Source organism: Cornus florida, unplaced genomic scaffold, assembly GCF_030987335.1.
Source record: "Cornus florida cultivar Cherokee Brave unplaced genomic scaffold, ASM3098733v1 CherokeeBrave_3.0.0_Hap2_Chr01, whole genome shotgun sequence".
Lineage (NCBI taxonomy): Eukaryota > Viridiplantae > Streptophyta > Magnoliopsida > Cornales > Cornaceae > Cornus > Cornus florida.
In genome coordinates, this window is record NW_026775571.1 from 111,203,836 (window position 1) to 111,221,240 (window position 17,405).

Here is a 17,405-nt window from a genome sequence, read left to right on the forward strand (position 1 = left end):
AAAATGTAATGGTTATTTGTGATTTTGATATGATGCTTACGTACGTTATAGCAGGATGGGAAGGGTCTGCTAATGATTCCAAGATATTGAACGAGACCATTAATAATGAGGATATGCATTTCCCACAACCTCTAGACGGTAAATGTCATACTTCCTACAATTTTGTAATAGTTATTTTAAATATCATGGTACAATTGTTTATAGTTTGTAAAATGACAGGAAAATATTATTTGGTAGACTCCAGGTATACTAATCAACCGGATTTCTTGGCTCCCTACAAGGGTCAACGGTACCACTTCCAAGAGTACCGTAGAACTTCTTGGCAACCCCGAGGTAAAGAGAAATTTACAATCACAGGCACTCGTCTTTGCAAAATATCATTGAACGTTGTTTTGGGATTCCCCATATAGAAGCAAATGCCCCTATATAAATTTGAAGTTCAGGTTGCTATTGTTTTAGCCTCCTACACACTTAACAACTTTATAAGAAATGAGGCGCAAGTAGATGCAATATTTGATGATGCAACTGTGGAGACAATGATAGATAAAATATTTGAAGATGATAATAATGATGTTCAGGTTAATGTGTCGCGGTCTCGCTCGCGATCGACCAATTGATATTTTAGGTAATCATATTGCTAATACTATATGGAATACAATTCAGCACCCTTTAAATTGCATTTAGATGTTTATCATGTTTGGATAACTGTAATAACTACTTTATTTTAATTATTTGTTAGGATTTGGATAACTGTAATAATTACTTTATTTTAATTATTTGTTAGGATTTGGATAACTGTAATAACTACTTTATTTTAACTATCTTTTATGATTTCGATAAATGTAATAACTTGTGTTAACTATATTTTAACTTTTTTTTTTTTTTTTTATGATTTGGATAAATGTAGTAACTTGTATATGTAGTCATGTATGAGATACAGGGTGACGAGCCATCTTGTACATGTGGAAGGGGTCGAATGAATCTTTATATGGTTAGAACTTCAAAAAATTATGGACGTTCATTCTATAGATGTCCAATTTGGGAGTATACAATTTTTTTTGCATTAATAATTTTTTATACGTACATCTTATTGTCACATAGGCATTATAATAATATACAAGTCTTTCATGTTTTAGTCACATGCTCGTGCATTTATATGGTTAGATGACATGCACCAACGTCTGCAAGTGGGTGGTTATGTGGAACAAGAGTTGGAGGATATATTTACTGTTATGCAAGCTCAACAAAATCGGCAAAACTACATTATCTATGGTGGCTGTTGTTGTCTTATTATAACTATATTATTTATGTTATTGCTTGTGTTGTTGTTATTGTTGGTTATTGTGATTGTTGATAAATAATGTAATATATTAGTTCAATTTTACTTTATGAACTTTTATTGTGCCTGTTGACAAATGATGTAATATTTATGAAACTTATGTCTGTAATATCTTTAAACTTATGTAATATGTAATATGTTAAAAGTTTATTTCAGTTCGATATTTAAAAAATGTGTTCTACAATTATCAAAACCATATGCAACATTCAAAGGTTTTACAATTTAGAATATATTTTATTGGTTTTTATAGATTAGTTAATAAACTAACATAAACAATATATATATATATATATATATATATATATATATATATATTAAAATTTATATCAATTATATACTAAAATTATACAATAATTAAATTTTACTTTATATTTAATAAAGTTATAAATAATGTATTGATGAAAACATTATTTAAAAACACTTTTTACCAAATATATTTCATACTTTTGTTTTACTGATTTTGGTTACACTTTCAGTCAGCCAAATATGTTTTGATCTCATATTTCTTGAAACGAAATACCTTGTTAAACATTATCTATCATATTTCTGTTCTAAAATTCTCACTGCAATTTTTCATCACCAAACATATTTTGTTCTGTTTTAGAGCAAAACATGACAAAACACTTATTGTGTTCTAAACTAAAATAAAATACTACAAAACACAACACAACGAGGCCTTAGCATTGACATAATGACATACATTAATGATACGCTTGATTCATAATAAAATGGGTCAAACAATTTGAAATGATTTTGACACATGTAAAAATAAATTAACGGTTCTGCTATTATTTTTAATTTACTTTTTAATATTATAAAAGAATATATGATACAATTATATTATCATCACACACTTACATGTAAAAAGAGAGGTTTTTGGTGAAACGGACATGTTTAAGGTGATAAACGGCGCTGTGTCTGTCCTTTCCCGATAGGCCCGGTGGTGGTGTGCTCGAATGGGGAAGGCGTAGGCCATAGAACAGTCTCTCTCTCCTCTCTTAATTTCCTCTCTCTGTCTTTCTCTAATTTCGGATATTACTACCAAAAACTGATTATTTTTTCAGAAAAGATAAACCCTAACATTCACCTCCTTTTCATCACTTTCTCTCTCTACAAATCAGCCTCTAGAGAGAGAAACACCTTTCCCCGTCGGTGAATTCAAGGTCCATTAACGGCGGTTTGCTGCCTAGGTTTTAGAATGCTTCCATGACTTGCAGTAAACGGCCGGAAGTGGAAAAAGAGAAAAAAAAAAAAAAGTGGTTTGTTTTCTCAATACGGTGACTGCTTCAGTATACTTTGGGGGTTAGACTTTTAGAGAGAGTGAGAGACATATACATATCTCGAGAACTTGAGGAAGCAACATCACAGGAACCAAACTCCGAAGTAGGTCTTCTAGATCTTACCTCCTCCTCTTTGATTTTGTTTTTTTTTTTTTTTGGATCCATCTCCACATTGTTGGTAGTCTTTCTCTTCAATTCGTTTAAAGTTTTTGAAATGGAAAAGTTAAATTTTGTTCGATTCAGGAACTGATAGCGGTTCTTGTAATTGTGAATATTTTGTTGATTCTCCTAAACTTTTCAATGGAGATGAAAACATTTTCTTATTTGTTTGCAGTAGAGTTTTTGAATTTATCATTGTGGTCATTGGCTTCTGAATATAATTAATTTATCAAACTTAAAGTTGAGTGCTTTTCTGCTAAAATAGTTTGATTTATTTTTGTTTCACTCAGAAACTCATCCATCTGGCAACCACTAAATGTTCTGGAAGGAGCTGAACACATATTTGTTAGCTAGCTTCGGGTGAGTTGTTTGTCCGTATACTTGAATTCTGTGAACAACCAATACTTGGTGATTAATTAGTACTCTCTACATGTGTGTGTGTGTGTATATAGTTATTCAGGACCATTCGTTTTTTTGATGGTTGATGATCTTTAAACGAAGTGATGTATTAATATCTGCAAATCTTGGTCAGCAAAGCTTTAAATACAGGCTTAAAAGGGCACTGATGGGCAACTTCTTGTACGCAATTACTGCTGCATAACTTTTGTCAACCACAGCAGAATTGGATCAGATCAAAGGGAAGTAAGCAATAATACTAATCTCTCTTTCTTCATTTTTATTTTTCCTTTTTCGTTTCCCCAAACTATATCATCTTCAAAAAGCTTGAGGTTAGGGTTTAAAGTGCTATACTTAGCATACAAAAAAATCACTAATTTTCTAGTTTATGAGGTACTAATTGATGAGCCAGTGTAAAAGCTGTGTACGTCACTCAGCATCTGATTTTTTTATTTTCTTCACATGCTTAGACTTATAGAGAGAATCTGAGCAAATTCGCAGGCTTTGCGTTTGAAATTACTGCAAAAGGCTTAAACGGTGCCTTGCTTCTGACAATAGCGGGCTGTGGATGAACGTGATATATCGAAGCGCAAAAAGAGTCCTTTATATGTCACTAGAAAAGCCAAAGTACTGTGTGTAATCGTCATCAATGCAAAGGAGACCACCCACACATTATACAGTTGCCCCCACCTGCACAAGCACCCACTTCTCTCTCTCCTCCTCCTCCAACTCCAAACCCTCTTTCAGATCCCAAAAATCCCAGTCTCTCTCTCCATCCACTTTCTCTCTCTAAAAACTGGGTCTTTTTCTTGGTTTTGTTTTGTTGAGAAAGGCATGAAAGTGGTACGGAGGTGGACGAGATTCAAATGCAGGGATGTAACAAGATGAGTCGGCAAAAGGGGGATGAGCTATACCCAGATGATGAAGAAGATGGAGAGGTCAAACGGATGAGGGGAGCAATTGACGGCGGAAGCGCTGGCCTTGGCCGGCTCTGTGGGTGGCCGACATCGCGGATTGTTAGGGTTTCTCGGGCATCGGGAGGGAAAGATCGGCACAGCAAGGTTTGGACCTCCAAAGGGCTTCGGGACCGTCGAGTCCGTCTCTCAGTTCACACGGCAATACAGTTCTATGATCTTCAAGATCGTCTCGGTTACGATCAGCCCAGCAAGGCCGTGGAATGGCTACTGAGTGCGGCTGCTAGTTCCATTGATGAGCTACCTTCAATTAACACTTCGTTTCTGGACACTCCTAAGCAAATGAATGATATAAAGAGGTTTGATTTAGCTGATGCAGAATTAGATGGTGGTGAGCAAAATTATCAGCAGCAACAACATATTTCTTTATCGAAATCGGCTTGTAGTAGCACTTCGGAAACTAGCAAAGGCTCATCTTTGTCCCTTGCTCGATCTGAAAATCGCATAAAAGCTCGAGAGCGAGCAAGAGAGAGGGCAGCGAAGGAGAAGGAGAAAGAAAATGAGTCTTGTGTCATCAATCATCCCAATGTGAACCCCATTTCTCAGACCTCTTTCACTGAGCTTCTCACCGGTGGCATAGGCAGTATTGGTAACAGCAATACGAGTCCCAGTGGATCAGCTCAACAAAACCATCGTGGTGGCGAGTCTAATATGTTCCACAAGTCAACAAGGCAGTGGTCTTCAGCTCCCATGGATTATTTCGCCTCCGAACTTCTTGATCCGTCTTCGTCCCGAACACATCATTCTTCTTCTGGGTTTCCCGGCCAAATTCATTTGGGGAATTCCCTCCCACAGTCCATGACCATTCCACCTTTCAGCGTTGGAGACCACCACCCAGAGCAGCAGCATTTCTCTTTCGTCCCGGACCACCTGGTCTCGGTGGCAGCCCCAGCTGGTGGGGGCGACTATAACCTCAACTTCACAATCTCTTCCGGCCTTACTGCTGGTTTCAACAGGGGGACCCTTCAGTCCAATTCGCCGTCTCTGATGCCTTACCTTCAGAGGTTTTCTTCTGTAGACGGATCAAATGTGCCCTTCTTCATTGGCACTGCGGCTTCAAATGCTGCAGCTATGGAGAATAATCATCACTTCCCACCTGGACTTGATGGCCGCTTGCAACTCTACTATCGTGACTCCGGCCAGCATTCCGACCAGAAGGGGAAAGGAAAGAACTGAGTTTCTTCAATGGCTAGTTCCTCCTGGCACATCTTCGAACTCTGGTAAGTGGTGGTATTGAGTAGTACTAGTATAATTTTATTTGCAAGAAGCTTTTTGTGCTTATTTGTTTGTTGCTCTTTCTTCACATGGGCTTCATTCAGTCTGCTATACTGTTCTATAGGTTATTTTATTTTATTTTTTATATTAATTATTTTTAAATTGCTATTTTGCATCAGAGTTATGGTACCATCAATGGTTTGATTTCTTGATATTCTAAAAAGCACCGCTATAGGGGATTAGTTATATATATACTGGTATTGTCTTTTGTGAAACCTGTGCGTGGATTGTCTCATTGTTTGTTCTCTTCTTGGTTCCCCTTCTTTCTGGCATATCTTGGCCAAGCCAGGTGTTGGTCACTATGTGGAAAGAACGCAATTTTCAGATTCCAATGCACAATTTTAAAATCCCAAACACTTGTGTGCCCTAGCTTCATTTCAATTAATTCCATTTGAATTTCAGTTGCACCATAGCCATTCCCCGACACTTGTCAATGGAACGGTGGATTGTTAAGCTCTAGCAGCGTTTCCTATATGGTTTGGGTAGTTTTTGGTTGCTGGTCAAAATGAGGGACTACCTAAAACCTAATTGGTCAAAACCATGCACGTAGGTAGGTCTACTTTTTTGGACTTTCACAATGGGTGTCATAAAAGAGGCTTAAATTTTCTCCTCTTTTTCTTTGTTTCACTTCAATGAAGTTAAGAAACTTTAATGGAGATGACATTTTCATTGGAGGAAAAAACTGTTTGTGCACCCCGTTCCTTAAATTAATTCACATTTAAATTTCTCTTAGAGGTTCATGTCATTTTACAGTTTTTATTGCATTGAAAAGATTGGAAAGTAAAGGCTGTTTGTTATTGATTTGAAGAATTCACTTTCAACAGGTAGTTTTCATTTCCTGAATAAGTTTTGAAAAGTACTAGTCTTGTAGATTAATTTTCTGAAAATGATTTTCAAAAATTTTGAAAACAGAATGCTTTTCAGAGAATTACAAAAGATAATTTTCAATATTCATACCTTTTCTTAACTCAATTTCATATAACAATTTTAGATAACTGTTAACCAGAAAAAGAAAAAGAAAAATTTCTGATGTATTTTTTTGTTTTCTAATTCTATGAAAATAAAAGAGTATTATCAGAAAATTGAATCAGACCGTTAATATATTTTTTAAAAAAAATTCTTTATTACAATTTCTAGTGATTACCAATGTCTTTCTTCACCATATGTTTCCCTGTTTTCTATTTTGAACAACAAACCTTAGTTTTAGAGAACACTACTGAACAAGAAATGTCTGAGTCATTTAACCACTTAGAATTTTCTTGGTCAATGGGAATGAAATTTAGGCTCATTTTGTTAGGAAGAAAATAATATTTGAGAGTTGAAAGTACAAAGCAAAGTGAACGAAAAGAAAATAACCAGTATGAAATTGAACTTAGGGTTATTCAGTTGTGTTGATGAGGGGTATTACCGTAGTAGTGACCGAGTTAACTAAATTATAAAACAAGGTGATGATATGATAAAATAATGCATGCTTGATGGTAGAGAGAAGATTCTTTCATTGCAGTGATTTTTCTTAAATTGTTAATTAAAATATAATTTTTAGTTATAATTTGTTTGTCAAGTTATAGTGACCCCATAAGAAAGAGGAAAGGAAAATATAGATGAGATGGAAGGTAAGGCATTGAAACAGTCTTGTCCACTTAAACTGTCTTCTTCTGTCCTTGAAGTCTTTGAAGTATCCAAATTCTCTAGACTAGATGGCAAAATAACCTTTTTCCTGTATAAACCTGGTATGAATAATTATAGACTTGATCATCTGAACTGAGTTATGATATTCTTCCAACTTTTAAAAAGAAATTCCTAATCTCAGACGGAGAAGAATGACTCTGAGTGACCTTGCGACCCTTAATAAGGGCAAATGGTTTTACAAGTTGTGTGTGCCATCATCTTGGAAAAGCTGCCTTTCAGTTGAATCATTTTTTCAGTCTTGAGTGTACATTCAATGGTGAGAAATGGAATCTTGCACTTAGCAGAAGATCTAGTATCTTCCTCCTCAATGCCAAATTTTTGCAGGACCTGGAAATCCCACTATCTTATGTACATCTAGCCCTCTCCAACCCCGCAATGGCAGAAGCCTCATGCAGTAAGTTTGCCTTTGCCCACTAGCTTTTGTGTAGTCTAGATGCTGGTGGCCTGGTCAGAATAGTGATCAGCATCTAAAGAAGGGTTTTCAAGCCATGGATACTAAATGGATGTTCACCTGTTATATATTTAGTTTTGAAGAATTAGGGTAAGGACAGTTTAAGTATATCAAACAAATTAGGTTGCTGGTGTAATTATATAGTAAACCATGTTGAGGTCCTAGCTTCAGTGGCTCTTGGACTCTCTCTCTATGAGCCATTCTCTTGTGGAATTCACAATATCAATTATCAAAATTGTTCCCTTACGACCTCCTTACTTATCAAGTAGGTTCTGCGTGTAATGGTCTTGTGTTGACAAAATGGTTTTTATGTAAGTAGGTTTTGTCATTGTCCTTATTTTGGGGGTGATATAGATTAATAAATCTATTTGAACTGCCTTAAAATGATTTTTTTTTTTTTTTTTTTTTTTTTTTTTTTTTTTTTTTTTTTTTTTTTTTTCCTACTTCAACAACAATTGGGTTTGAGTGTTTATTTTTCCATCTTTCAAATAAAACCTATATTTTTTTGGGAAAGGTTTGGTTTCCAAATTTCTGCTACCTTGATTACAAGATTGTGCATTACTAACAAAATAAAAAAGACAATGTTATGTCCTATCTTCATCAGTACAATGTTTGTAATGGAAAATGAAGATTCTTTTGAAAGAACCTTACTCTATAACCTTTTAGCTTTTGCAGATGGTTTAAATTAATTTCATGCAATATATATATATATATATATTTAATCAATTTTCGGTTTTGAGTTACTTTTGTATTTTCTCTTTGAGATGAGGTGTGAACTTGGGCCACTTAACAGGCTATTTGCAACATTCTAGATAGTCTTATGCCTCCATAAACACAAGCTCCAACCCTTGGTTTTGACCAATCTGGTGGATAACTATCTCATTAGTGCTGTTTATAGTTGCCCTTATTTCAATTAATTTATATGATTACTGATGCTTTTGGTTTTGGCATTTTATAAATTTTATATGCAATTTTTTTTCTGTCCTTTTAAAGGTTCCTAGTTACCGAATTCCACAGCCATGTTGCATGTCTCACTTCACGTTCTTCAGTTAAGCTTTTTGAGAATTTCCTTTTGTTTGACCCTATTAATTTCCAGTAACACGTGGATCTTCTATCTTATGAGTGCATTGCTTCCAAACAAGGACAACAGGGTTAGTACAAGTTTCACTAGGAGAAGATGCATGACCATCCTAGTCTAAATTTCTTAGTCTTAATTATTTCAAGTAGGATAGCTTTTGGAGTCAAATCAAGGTCAAATTTTGTATATGCAATATATATAAGTGGCGGAAGTAGGTAAAGATTACATGCTATCCTCCCATTCATCTTGTGATGATAGTAAACAAATTAGCAAGAATTGCGATATTTAGGATATAAAGGGGGGCGGTCCATTGAGTTATTATTGTATTATATCAGAAAATAGACCAAGGTTATATTTTATCTGATTAGGGAGCTGGATAATACAGATGCCTTAGCCTTCAATTCAGACTGTGCAGCGGCTCTATTGATCTTGTTTTTCAATTTAGTATGAGTTAAGTTTGTTCCAATGATGGTTTGGGAATTTATTGTGATTTCATCAGGAAACATTTACAAGATGGGAAGTAGGCTAGTCACCAAGGGTGAGATGTTTCTGGAACAACTGGTTTAGACTGCCATCTTCCCTTTATCCTTTATTCAATGGCACAAATGGTGGAGAAGCCCGCTGGAATAATTTATATATGGAGGTGCATGAGAGTCTAATTAGCATTTTGTATTTGGTTTACACACATTCACCGGGAAGTTCATAAGATGCATATCACTAATCTTAAAAGTACACATACAACAGTTGGATTTACAGCTGCTATTGGTTCATAATATGAGAGGTATAAATGACTTTGTACAAAATACTGATTAAGGTGTGATATGACTTTTTTTTTTTTTTTTTTCCTTCGTCTTCAAACTTCATATGGTTTATATGTGTAAATGAAAAGCATTTAGCATTTTATTTTTTATTCTGATGTGCTTGAAGCGAAGATCCAAGTTTTATGATTTTATAAAGTTTCGACTTGTCCAGTATGTTTCTCAAACAAATGCAATTATATGTATGATTCTTTAAGAAAAATGTGTTGTGACAGTTTCAAATTCTCTGACCTCTTGATATGGTTGTGATTTCATTCATTGAAACAAAAAATCTCTACTTATGGAGAGCAACAATTTCTATTACGTGATCTCTAGATATAATGTGTCTTGAAATAGTTTCCTTGAGCAGTTTGAAAAGCTTCTTGTAGTTTTGAAAGGACCATAATCATAGTTTCATCTATCATGGGCATATATAAAAGATTTATAAACCCCCTCAACTAATAGATTAATTATGGAAATATATGTATATATATATAAGCTATTGATGCAATAAAAAGGATATAAGAATAGTTATAACGTACCTATAATTATTCTTTTTCTCCTCTTTAGTTGGTGTTTATTTCCCCTTCCTCCCATAAACAGCCACAGGGCAGTTAAAGTTACACTTCAACGATACAATATTATTTGGAACTGGCTTTTTTCCCTCACTCTCTCTTCCTTTTGGAGCCCTGAGAAATCATAATGAAAGCCATAACATTATCTTGGTATCCAGCTCCTGGCACAGCATGATTCAAATATTACTTGCCCATATTTGGTAAGATGACACTTCAACTGCATTTAAAACGTTTAACCTAGTGTAGTTAGCCTCTTTAAGCCATTACTAACAGTTGAATGTTCTTATCTTGTTTGTTCACCAAAAGTAATATATTGAAACAGGAGACTATAATAAAAGATCTAAACTTCTGGTTACATTAACAATGCTATTTTAACCATGAATTTGATTGGTGTCTCTAAAACAAAAATGGATGCAGCTTTTTTACCTTGAAAAGTGTAGAAGTAAATAATATAGTACATTATTTGAATTTTCTAAATAATTATTGCTTTGCTTTTCCTTCTTCAGGATGAGCTTTCAATTTTCATTTCGTGTTGATATTACTTCTAAGGGGTTTCCATTGTCATTTTAATAGCTTCATATTTATATGTATACAGTGATACATATATTTTTTTCCTCTTCATTTTCGAGTAAATTATACTGTGATACCCTTACTATTGCTGACAAAATACGAGGCACATAAACTATATTGGCAATGTTTGATGCAGGTGTCTGAAGAAGTAGTAGCAAGTTGCGAGTGAAATCATGCCTTCCCTACCTTCAGTTGTATGTTATAATTGTGCTTCTGATATTGTTTGTTCTGCGTTTTCCATTTTGAAATCATTCAGCTGGCATTAACCTAGCTAAATATTTTTATCTATGCATACAAGGTGGCGTTTCCATGAGATATAACAGAATTGATTTGAATCGCTTCCTCAATTTCTATAATGCCCATTCTTAGCAGCTTTCTTTTCGCAATATTTTGAATGTTTGTTTTCTTTTGTTGGCTATGATCTTTTTTTTTTTTTTTTTTTTTTTTAAAAGGTAAATGTTGTTGGCTATGATCTTAATCCTGAGAACAGTTAACTAAAGAATGGAAGTCAGCTTAGTTCATCATCTAAAATCATTATCTTCGGTTAAGAACTCAACATACATTTGTGTTGCTTGTGCAGTACTCCCTGTAATTTTGCATTTATACATCAGATACTCATCACTTTTATTTTTCAGTTAAATTCCACGTGCCACGGATTAGATTTCTTCCAGTTCTTAGAATTCACATTTGTTGTAGCCTTCCTTTGATTCCTCGACTACTACTGATCATAGTATGCTTAAGTCATGGATGAACTTAAAATGTTTTGATACGTATTAGTCATTTGATCAGATAGCTTGATAAGTGCAACCAATTTAAAATCTAGAGATGACCAAAATAAACATTGTGCCTGTCGTGCCTTTAATGTTTTTCCCTGGGCTTGGTGTGCTACTTCAACTTGTTCCGAAAACGTTTAAACAAATTAGTGAAAATGACAGTGAGTGATTTCTTCCGGCAAAATATCGCATCCAAGCTCTCCGATTTAAAACTTTGGTACTTTGTTTTTTCTCCCTACCCTCAAGGAGGAGGTGGGCTATATATAGTATTTAGGACTTACCGATCAACACGGCTCTAACACTATGCTTAACTATACATATTATAAACAAATTTATATTTAAGTTTCAAAATAATTATCTAATCTTGTGTCTTATAATTTACTCTTTCGTAAACTAAGACTATTTGGTAATTTGGTTGGATTGAAACTTATATTTTTTTTTAAATATTTATTGTTTGATTGAGGATTATTAATAATTTAAATAATATAATTTTTTATTTTAAACAGGTTGGGTCAGTGTTAATGGTTCCTGAACTTGTTTAATAAACAGATTGAGTTAGTGTTAAGGGTTCCTAACACGAATACTAAATAGGTTGAGTTATTTAGTAAAATATTCTTATATCAACACAAGACAATTATGATTAGCGAATACAATTTGCCACCCCTAGTCAATAGTAGTACCTTATTTCAGTTTCCATATGAAGAGATACACCAATGCATGTAGCAAGTTAGCATCGTGACAAAATTTGAGAATTATAGCACTAAGATGCTATGAAAAATAAATGTCAATTGAGAGAATAAGGACACTATGCTTATATATTAAGGGTACGTATTTGTTTTCTTTTAAGAATAGATGGTACTATCAATGAAGACAAACGTCGGCTTCTACAGGAGTGCTATCACAAAGTATATTTTGAAGATGAACAGAAAAACAAAACAAACCTAAGAGCAATCTGGACTGGGCTGACCCTAATTTTGGGCTTCCCTAACTGCCCCAAATGTATAAGAAAATGTTGATGAATGTCTTGAAAAACTTCAAAGTTAAGATACAATAAAGGGCTTCTTTCAATAGGCATTGATGATTCAACAGCTTCACACATTGAATACGACTCAAAAACAGAATGGAAGTCATAATCAAAATGCTACAGTAATTTATTTAAAAACAAATGCATGAATTTCACCAAGAGTGGGGGGACATGGGCAGCCATTATTGGAGTAATCTTATTAAATGCACCTCGAGAGTCAACACCCACTCAGCTTTTACCTTCATCATCATCATCGGCACTCAAACATAATTAAAGTCTTCTCGTGGTGGTTAACAGCAGCATGATTTGATGCCACCAACTGCTAATAAAACAAGTAATTCTGCTTCAGTTATTATTGCCTTGGTTTTAGTAGTATTTCTTATCAAAATCTCTGCTCATCTACCAAAGGGTGCATCATAATCAGCCAGGTCCTAGCAGCAAGCCCCCATCCAAATCACTAGCAGATAGTCCATGTGCAAATCAAGTCATTGTGGTACCCTCTTTGCTCATTTAAAACCATCTTTTTTTCCTTTTTTTTACTACAAAGAATGAGAAAACCCCACGAGTTTGATGAATCACAACGCCACCCACCAGTAAAAGGGTCCTTACCTCATCTTGGTCCTGCATACCCAAACTACCAAGATAAATAGTGATCCAGAGGAAGCTAAAAAGGTTCGAATGAACAACTACATTGAAATCGCAATGTTGAAGAGAAAATTGCACATCAATCTCCTGATAATTGAATTAATTAACTACGCTCTTACATACAGTATATGCATATTTACAAGGAAATGAAACCGTCCTACATCTGATCGACGGACCACAAATTAACATTATTTTGATGCTAAATAACTGTCTTGACACTCAAACTACATGCTGAGATAGATATCATTCTGAACAATATTCTGAATGGCGGAACATGTTCTTTTAGATTGCAGAACTAAGGAATCAAAGCATCCACACAACGGAGTAGTAGATTCTCCTAAACCATTTCCTTGACCAACTCGAGACCAAAGTGATTTGAAAGATTTTTCTAGCTAAAATTGGAGGGGGGCAGAAAAGTGATTGCGAGGAGAAAGAAAGATGCTTCATCCAATAATTGTGAAGGCATCTGCAAAATTAGTACCAGAGCAAGCATGACAAGTTTCAAGAGTTGATTTTCTACAAGGAACCAAACTAACATTGATGCACTTAAGAAACACGAGTCACAGCTTCTGAGGCACAAACATGCTATCCTAAAAACTTTTGAGAAGAGGGAAGAAAAAAGAAAAGAAAAGGAAGCACTCTACCTAGTCAAGTACATCCCATATCATCTATTCAACTCTTTTAGGGCAACCAATGCCATGAAATAAGTTCCTTGGGGCTAATAATTATGATAATGTAACTAATGAAATTTCCATAACATTGACAGCAAGCAGTGCAACAACAAATAGTATTAGCCATTTGTGTAGTATATGCAAAGTACACTGTTAACTGCATTTAATAATTGCATCAAATAAGCATAACAAATTCATAACTACAATATTCACATATTTAAGAAATGAAAAAGTCTACAAACTCAAAGGCTCACATCTCTTACAGCATCAATCTAGTTGCATTATGTGCAATTCTTACAAGCATATGCCTGAAATAAAACAAAAAGAAGCCGCATTTCATCCATCAGTCAAGCAAAGAAGTTAATAGATTTGCACCGAATAATCAACCAAGCTGACGTTTCAGGTGCAAGCAGGACGCAATATTTGGCTTGACGGAGCACTGTCATCAAATTAAGCTTCGTGCAAACAAAATTGTATGCTTTCTACACTCTCCTTAAAGAACTGTCCTTTCCCTGAAGATCCCATAAAAGTTCAACACATTAAGAGTGATCAAGCAATTCTGAATAATTAATGAAGAGTTGCATAAATCATAGAGATGCATACATCAGAGAGATAACAGGGCAGGTCCCAGGCTAAAAAACAGTGAAGGAAATGCACATGACACGACTCCCAGCTATACTTTTTTTTTTATAAGTGACTCCCAGCCATACTCTAACCTCAAGTCCAATTATTTGAGCAGCTCGATGTCATAATAAGTCTATCTAAGCCATCTTTTACCCAAGGGCCAAGAGGCACCTAATTTGATGAAAAAGGACTTCCAGTTAAATTAAATATAATATGAAAAAACTAAAGCGTGTGTGTGTGTGTGTGTGTGTGTGTGTGTATATTTTGTGAAACAAAGGGTTTAAAATTTTAGATTGATTACTTCCATTAACCCACTGTTTACTGGATTCGGGGAGTTCTACTAAAGCAGATGCATATCTAATAGGATCTTTCTACTATGCCACATAGACAACGAAGACATTTATAAAAACTTCAACTTGTGTTGCAAATTACATTGCAGATTCAATAATTTGAGTGATCCCACCACGAAAGAGCAACTGACAAGCAATTTTTTAATAATATATATGTATTATCAGAGACAAAAGGGAAGATCCAAAGCTAAACTACAGAGAAACAAATGTACAGATACAACCCAGCTCAAATATTATTAGGGTGCCTTCTAGCAATGATACGTAGCATAAATATTAATTCATGGCACATAAGCAAGTGCGTGGCCTGTAATTTTGTATATTGTTCACAATTTTCCTAATGTAGAATCAAAAGACACCAAATTACCTCAGCCATGCATTGCCCTCAGAAGGAATTCATCTCAAGACAATAGGTTCTTCTTTTCACCAACATCTTTGCTGCCGTCCCGTATGGCTCCTCAAAAGCAGTCGAAACCCAAGACCCATCCGACGCCTCCTTCTTTGCTACCAATTGCTCGCTAGGCTTGATTGCAACCAATGTTGCCCCCTTCAGCACAGTCCCATCAGGCAATTCCAAGTGTGGGGCATACCACAGCCTCATGTTCAGAGCCGGAACAAGGGTCCTCTTTGATGCCGATGATGCGGACAACGGCTTCACCCTCAACTCCTCCAACTGATCCCTGTTCATACACAACACCCCCTGCCCATCAGCATCGGTCAAAACCAAGTTATTCAATGTCTTGTGCTCTGCAATTATCGGCTGAAGCAAGTAGTGCCTCGCTGACGCAGCTATCAACGAACTAATTGTCCAAACAACCCGCAATTTCAAGCCCCCATTCGTGTAAAAGGACTCAGGTATGCTCCCATTATCGTCTCCACTGCCACCACAATTCATATTACCACAAAACCCATCAACATTTCCGTCTTGTGAGAGCAAGCACTTAGTAGGTCCTGGATAAATCACTGAAGAAGCACCAAGGATCACACAATTATCGAGTGTTGACCCGAAATCGGCCCTCCATTTTAACAAAGCACCGTCATCTATGCCCAATTCACCACTAGGAAGCTCAATTCTGAGAAATTTGATCTCGTCAAAATTCTTCAACACTTGGGTAGGCGAATGGTGGGTCACCCCACCCTGGTCAATATCGTCATCGACGCCAACCGCGGACCCACGGCCAACAGCGAGGGAGGACGAACCGGAGTTCGACCTTTTTGGGCCCAGAAATTGACCAAGGGCTTGGAGGGGTTTCACGATTCCACCGAATACAAGCCGGAAAAGGTTGGAGACCGCACCGCGTGATTTATCTGACGACCCAGATGCAGAGGAAGCGTCGTCGTCGGAGATGACGCAATCAACGCGGACCACCACGTTCTCCACCTGAGGTACCAAGCTGTGGAAGCGCCGCGAAACAACGCCGCATCGACCTAGGGCTTTGACGTCTCCAATCATGTTAAAGACCAGGAGGAGCAGAGAATCCGGCAATCGATCGAAATGGTCCATGCCGGCGACGGAAGTGTAGGGTTCCGGGTAGATTCTGGTTGTCAGATCTGGGCGAAGAGAAGACATCGGAAGAAAATAAATATGAATATATAGATAAGTTTGTGTGTCTATATATCTATATATATAGAGAGAGGAGGGAGCTCTGAAAGTGGTCAAATTTGAGGTGGGGTAGGGCGTGTGGAACTGAGGAAAGCTTCGTTTTGATAGAGAGAGAAGGAAGCCCTAAAGGAGAGTATGAGTATCGATTTGGGGTTAGATCTAACGATTCTCAGTTTATCATTTTACAGGGTGAAAGAAGATCGATCTAACCCCGATAAAAACATATGAAATTGGGGAAATGGTTATACAGGAGTTTTAGAGAGATACCTGTTCTGCCTCTGGACAGTTTTACTGAGCAGAGAGAGGGAGAAAGGTGAATGGTGAGATAGATCCACGGTTTTGTCTTACAGAGGCGCGTTGTGAGAGAGAGAGAGAGAGAGAGAGAGAGAGAGTAGCGTGTGTGTGGGTGTGTGTGTGTGAGAGAGAGAGAGAGAGAGAGAGAGATGGAGTTGGATATAAAATGCGCGTAAAAGTACAAACGATTTGGTGGAGATTAGGCTTGCAAATATTGATTTGTTTTTTAGTTGGGCAAGTTGGGTTCTAGTATTGAGGGTCGGCCCAATTGAGACCACTAACATTGACTTTAGAGTACCATGGGCAAGGCCCACCCACACATTACTCGCCATAAAACTTGACCAACCTCTACATAAACACCTACATATTATTCATACGCTGTTTGTTGGATTGAGGGATATATATATATATATGAGTGAGTTTCTGAGGTTGGGGATGCCAAAACCCTGCAATTTTGTGAGTGTTGCTCGAGTAGTTAGATTAATCCCTATATTAGGGAGCTCTTGTTTAACATTCTTGTCATAAAAAATAAAAATAAAAAAAACCTGTAATTTTGTATTTGAAGGACATTTGTACTATTAGATTTCCTTTTAAAAATATTTTTTATTCAGAATGAAATTTTCAAAAAAATAAAAAATTCAGATACCTAATTCAATTGACAACTCAAAATGAGCATTTTCCAAACAATATTTGCCTTCGTAAAATGCATTGAATACATTTTAGTTTTTATGATCAAATTTTTATCTGAATTCGAGATGTGATAAAAGCAATGTATATGACATACTAATTAGAGCAGAGAAAACTTTTCGTCGTATTTTATTATAAATTATCTTGTTATTGT

At 35.9% G+C, this 17,405-nt stretch overlaps 2 protein-coding genes across 6 annotated transcripts; one reads left to right on the top strand and one right to left on the bottom strand.

Annotated features, from left to right (window-relative positions):
* The first annotated feature begins 2,192 nt into the window (after nt 1–2,192).
* On the top strand, nt 2,193–10,969 carry LOC132313918 (transcription factor TCP2-like). Of its 5 annotated transcripts, XR_009483472.1 has the most exons (6): nt 2,193–2,722; nt 3,069–3,138; nt 3,311–3,420; nt 3,645–5,368; nt 9,141–9,422; nt 9,456–9,661. XR_009483472.1 is itself a non-coding variant. In XM_059812867.1 (5 exons), the coding sequence occupies exon 4, from the start codon at nt 4,041–4,043 to the stop codon at nt 5,322–5,324; it is 1,284 nt and encodes a 427-aa protein (XP_059668850.1). In that variant the 5' UTR covers nt 2,193–2,722; nt 3,069–3,138; nt 3,231–3,420; nt 3,645–4,040; the 3' UTR covers nt 5,325–5,368; nt 10,720–10,969. The 5 variants fall into 5 exon arrangements, 4 of the variants coding, with proteins under 4 accessions (XP_059668850.1, XP_059668839.1, XP_059668845.1 ...); XM_059812867.1 differs by lacking the exons at nt 9,141–9,422; nt 9,456–9,661 and adding an exon at nt 10,720–10,969 and having other exon boundaries at nt 3,231–3,420; XM_059812856.1 differs by lacking the exons at nt 9,141–9,422; nt 9,456–9,661 and adding an exon at nt 10,720–10,969.
* A 2,873-nt stretch (nt 10,970–13,842) lies between these two features.
* Nucleotides 13,843–16,702, bottom strand: LOC132313945 (F-box protein At5g46170-like). Its single transcript, XM_059812880.1, has 2 exons — nt 15,035–16,702; nt 13,843–14,208 (listed from the first exon to the last, which is right to left on the bottom strand). Exon 1 carries the CDS (start codon nt 16,235–16,237, stop codon nt 15,053–15,055), a length of 1,185 nt encoding a protein of 394 aa, XP_059668863.1. The 5' UTR covers nt 16,238–16,702; the 3' UTR covers nt 13,843–14,208; nt 15,035–15,052.
* Nucleotides 16,703–17,405: the final 703 nt, after the last annotated feature.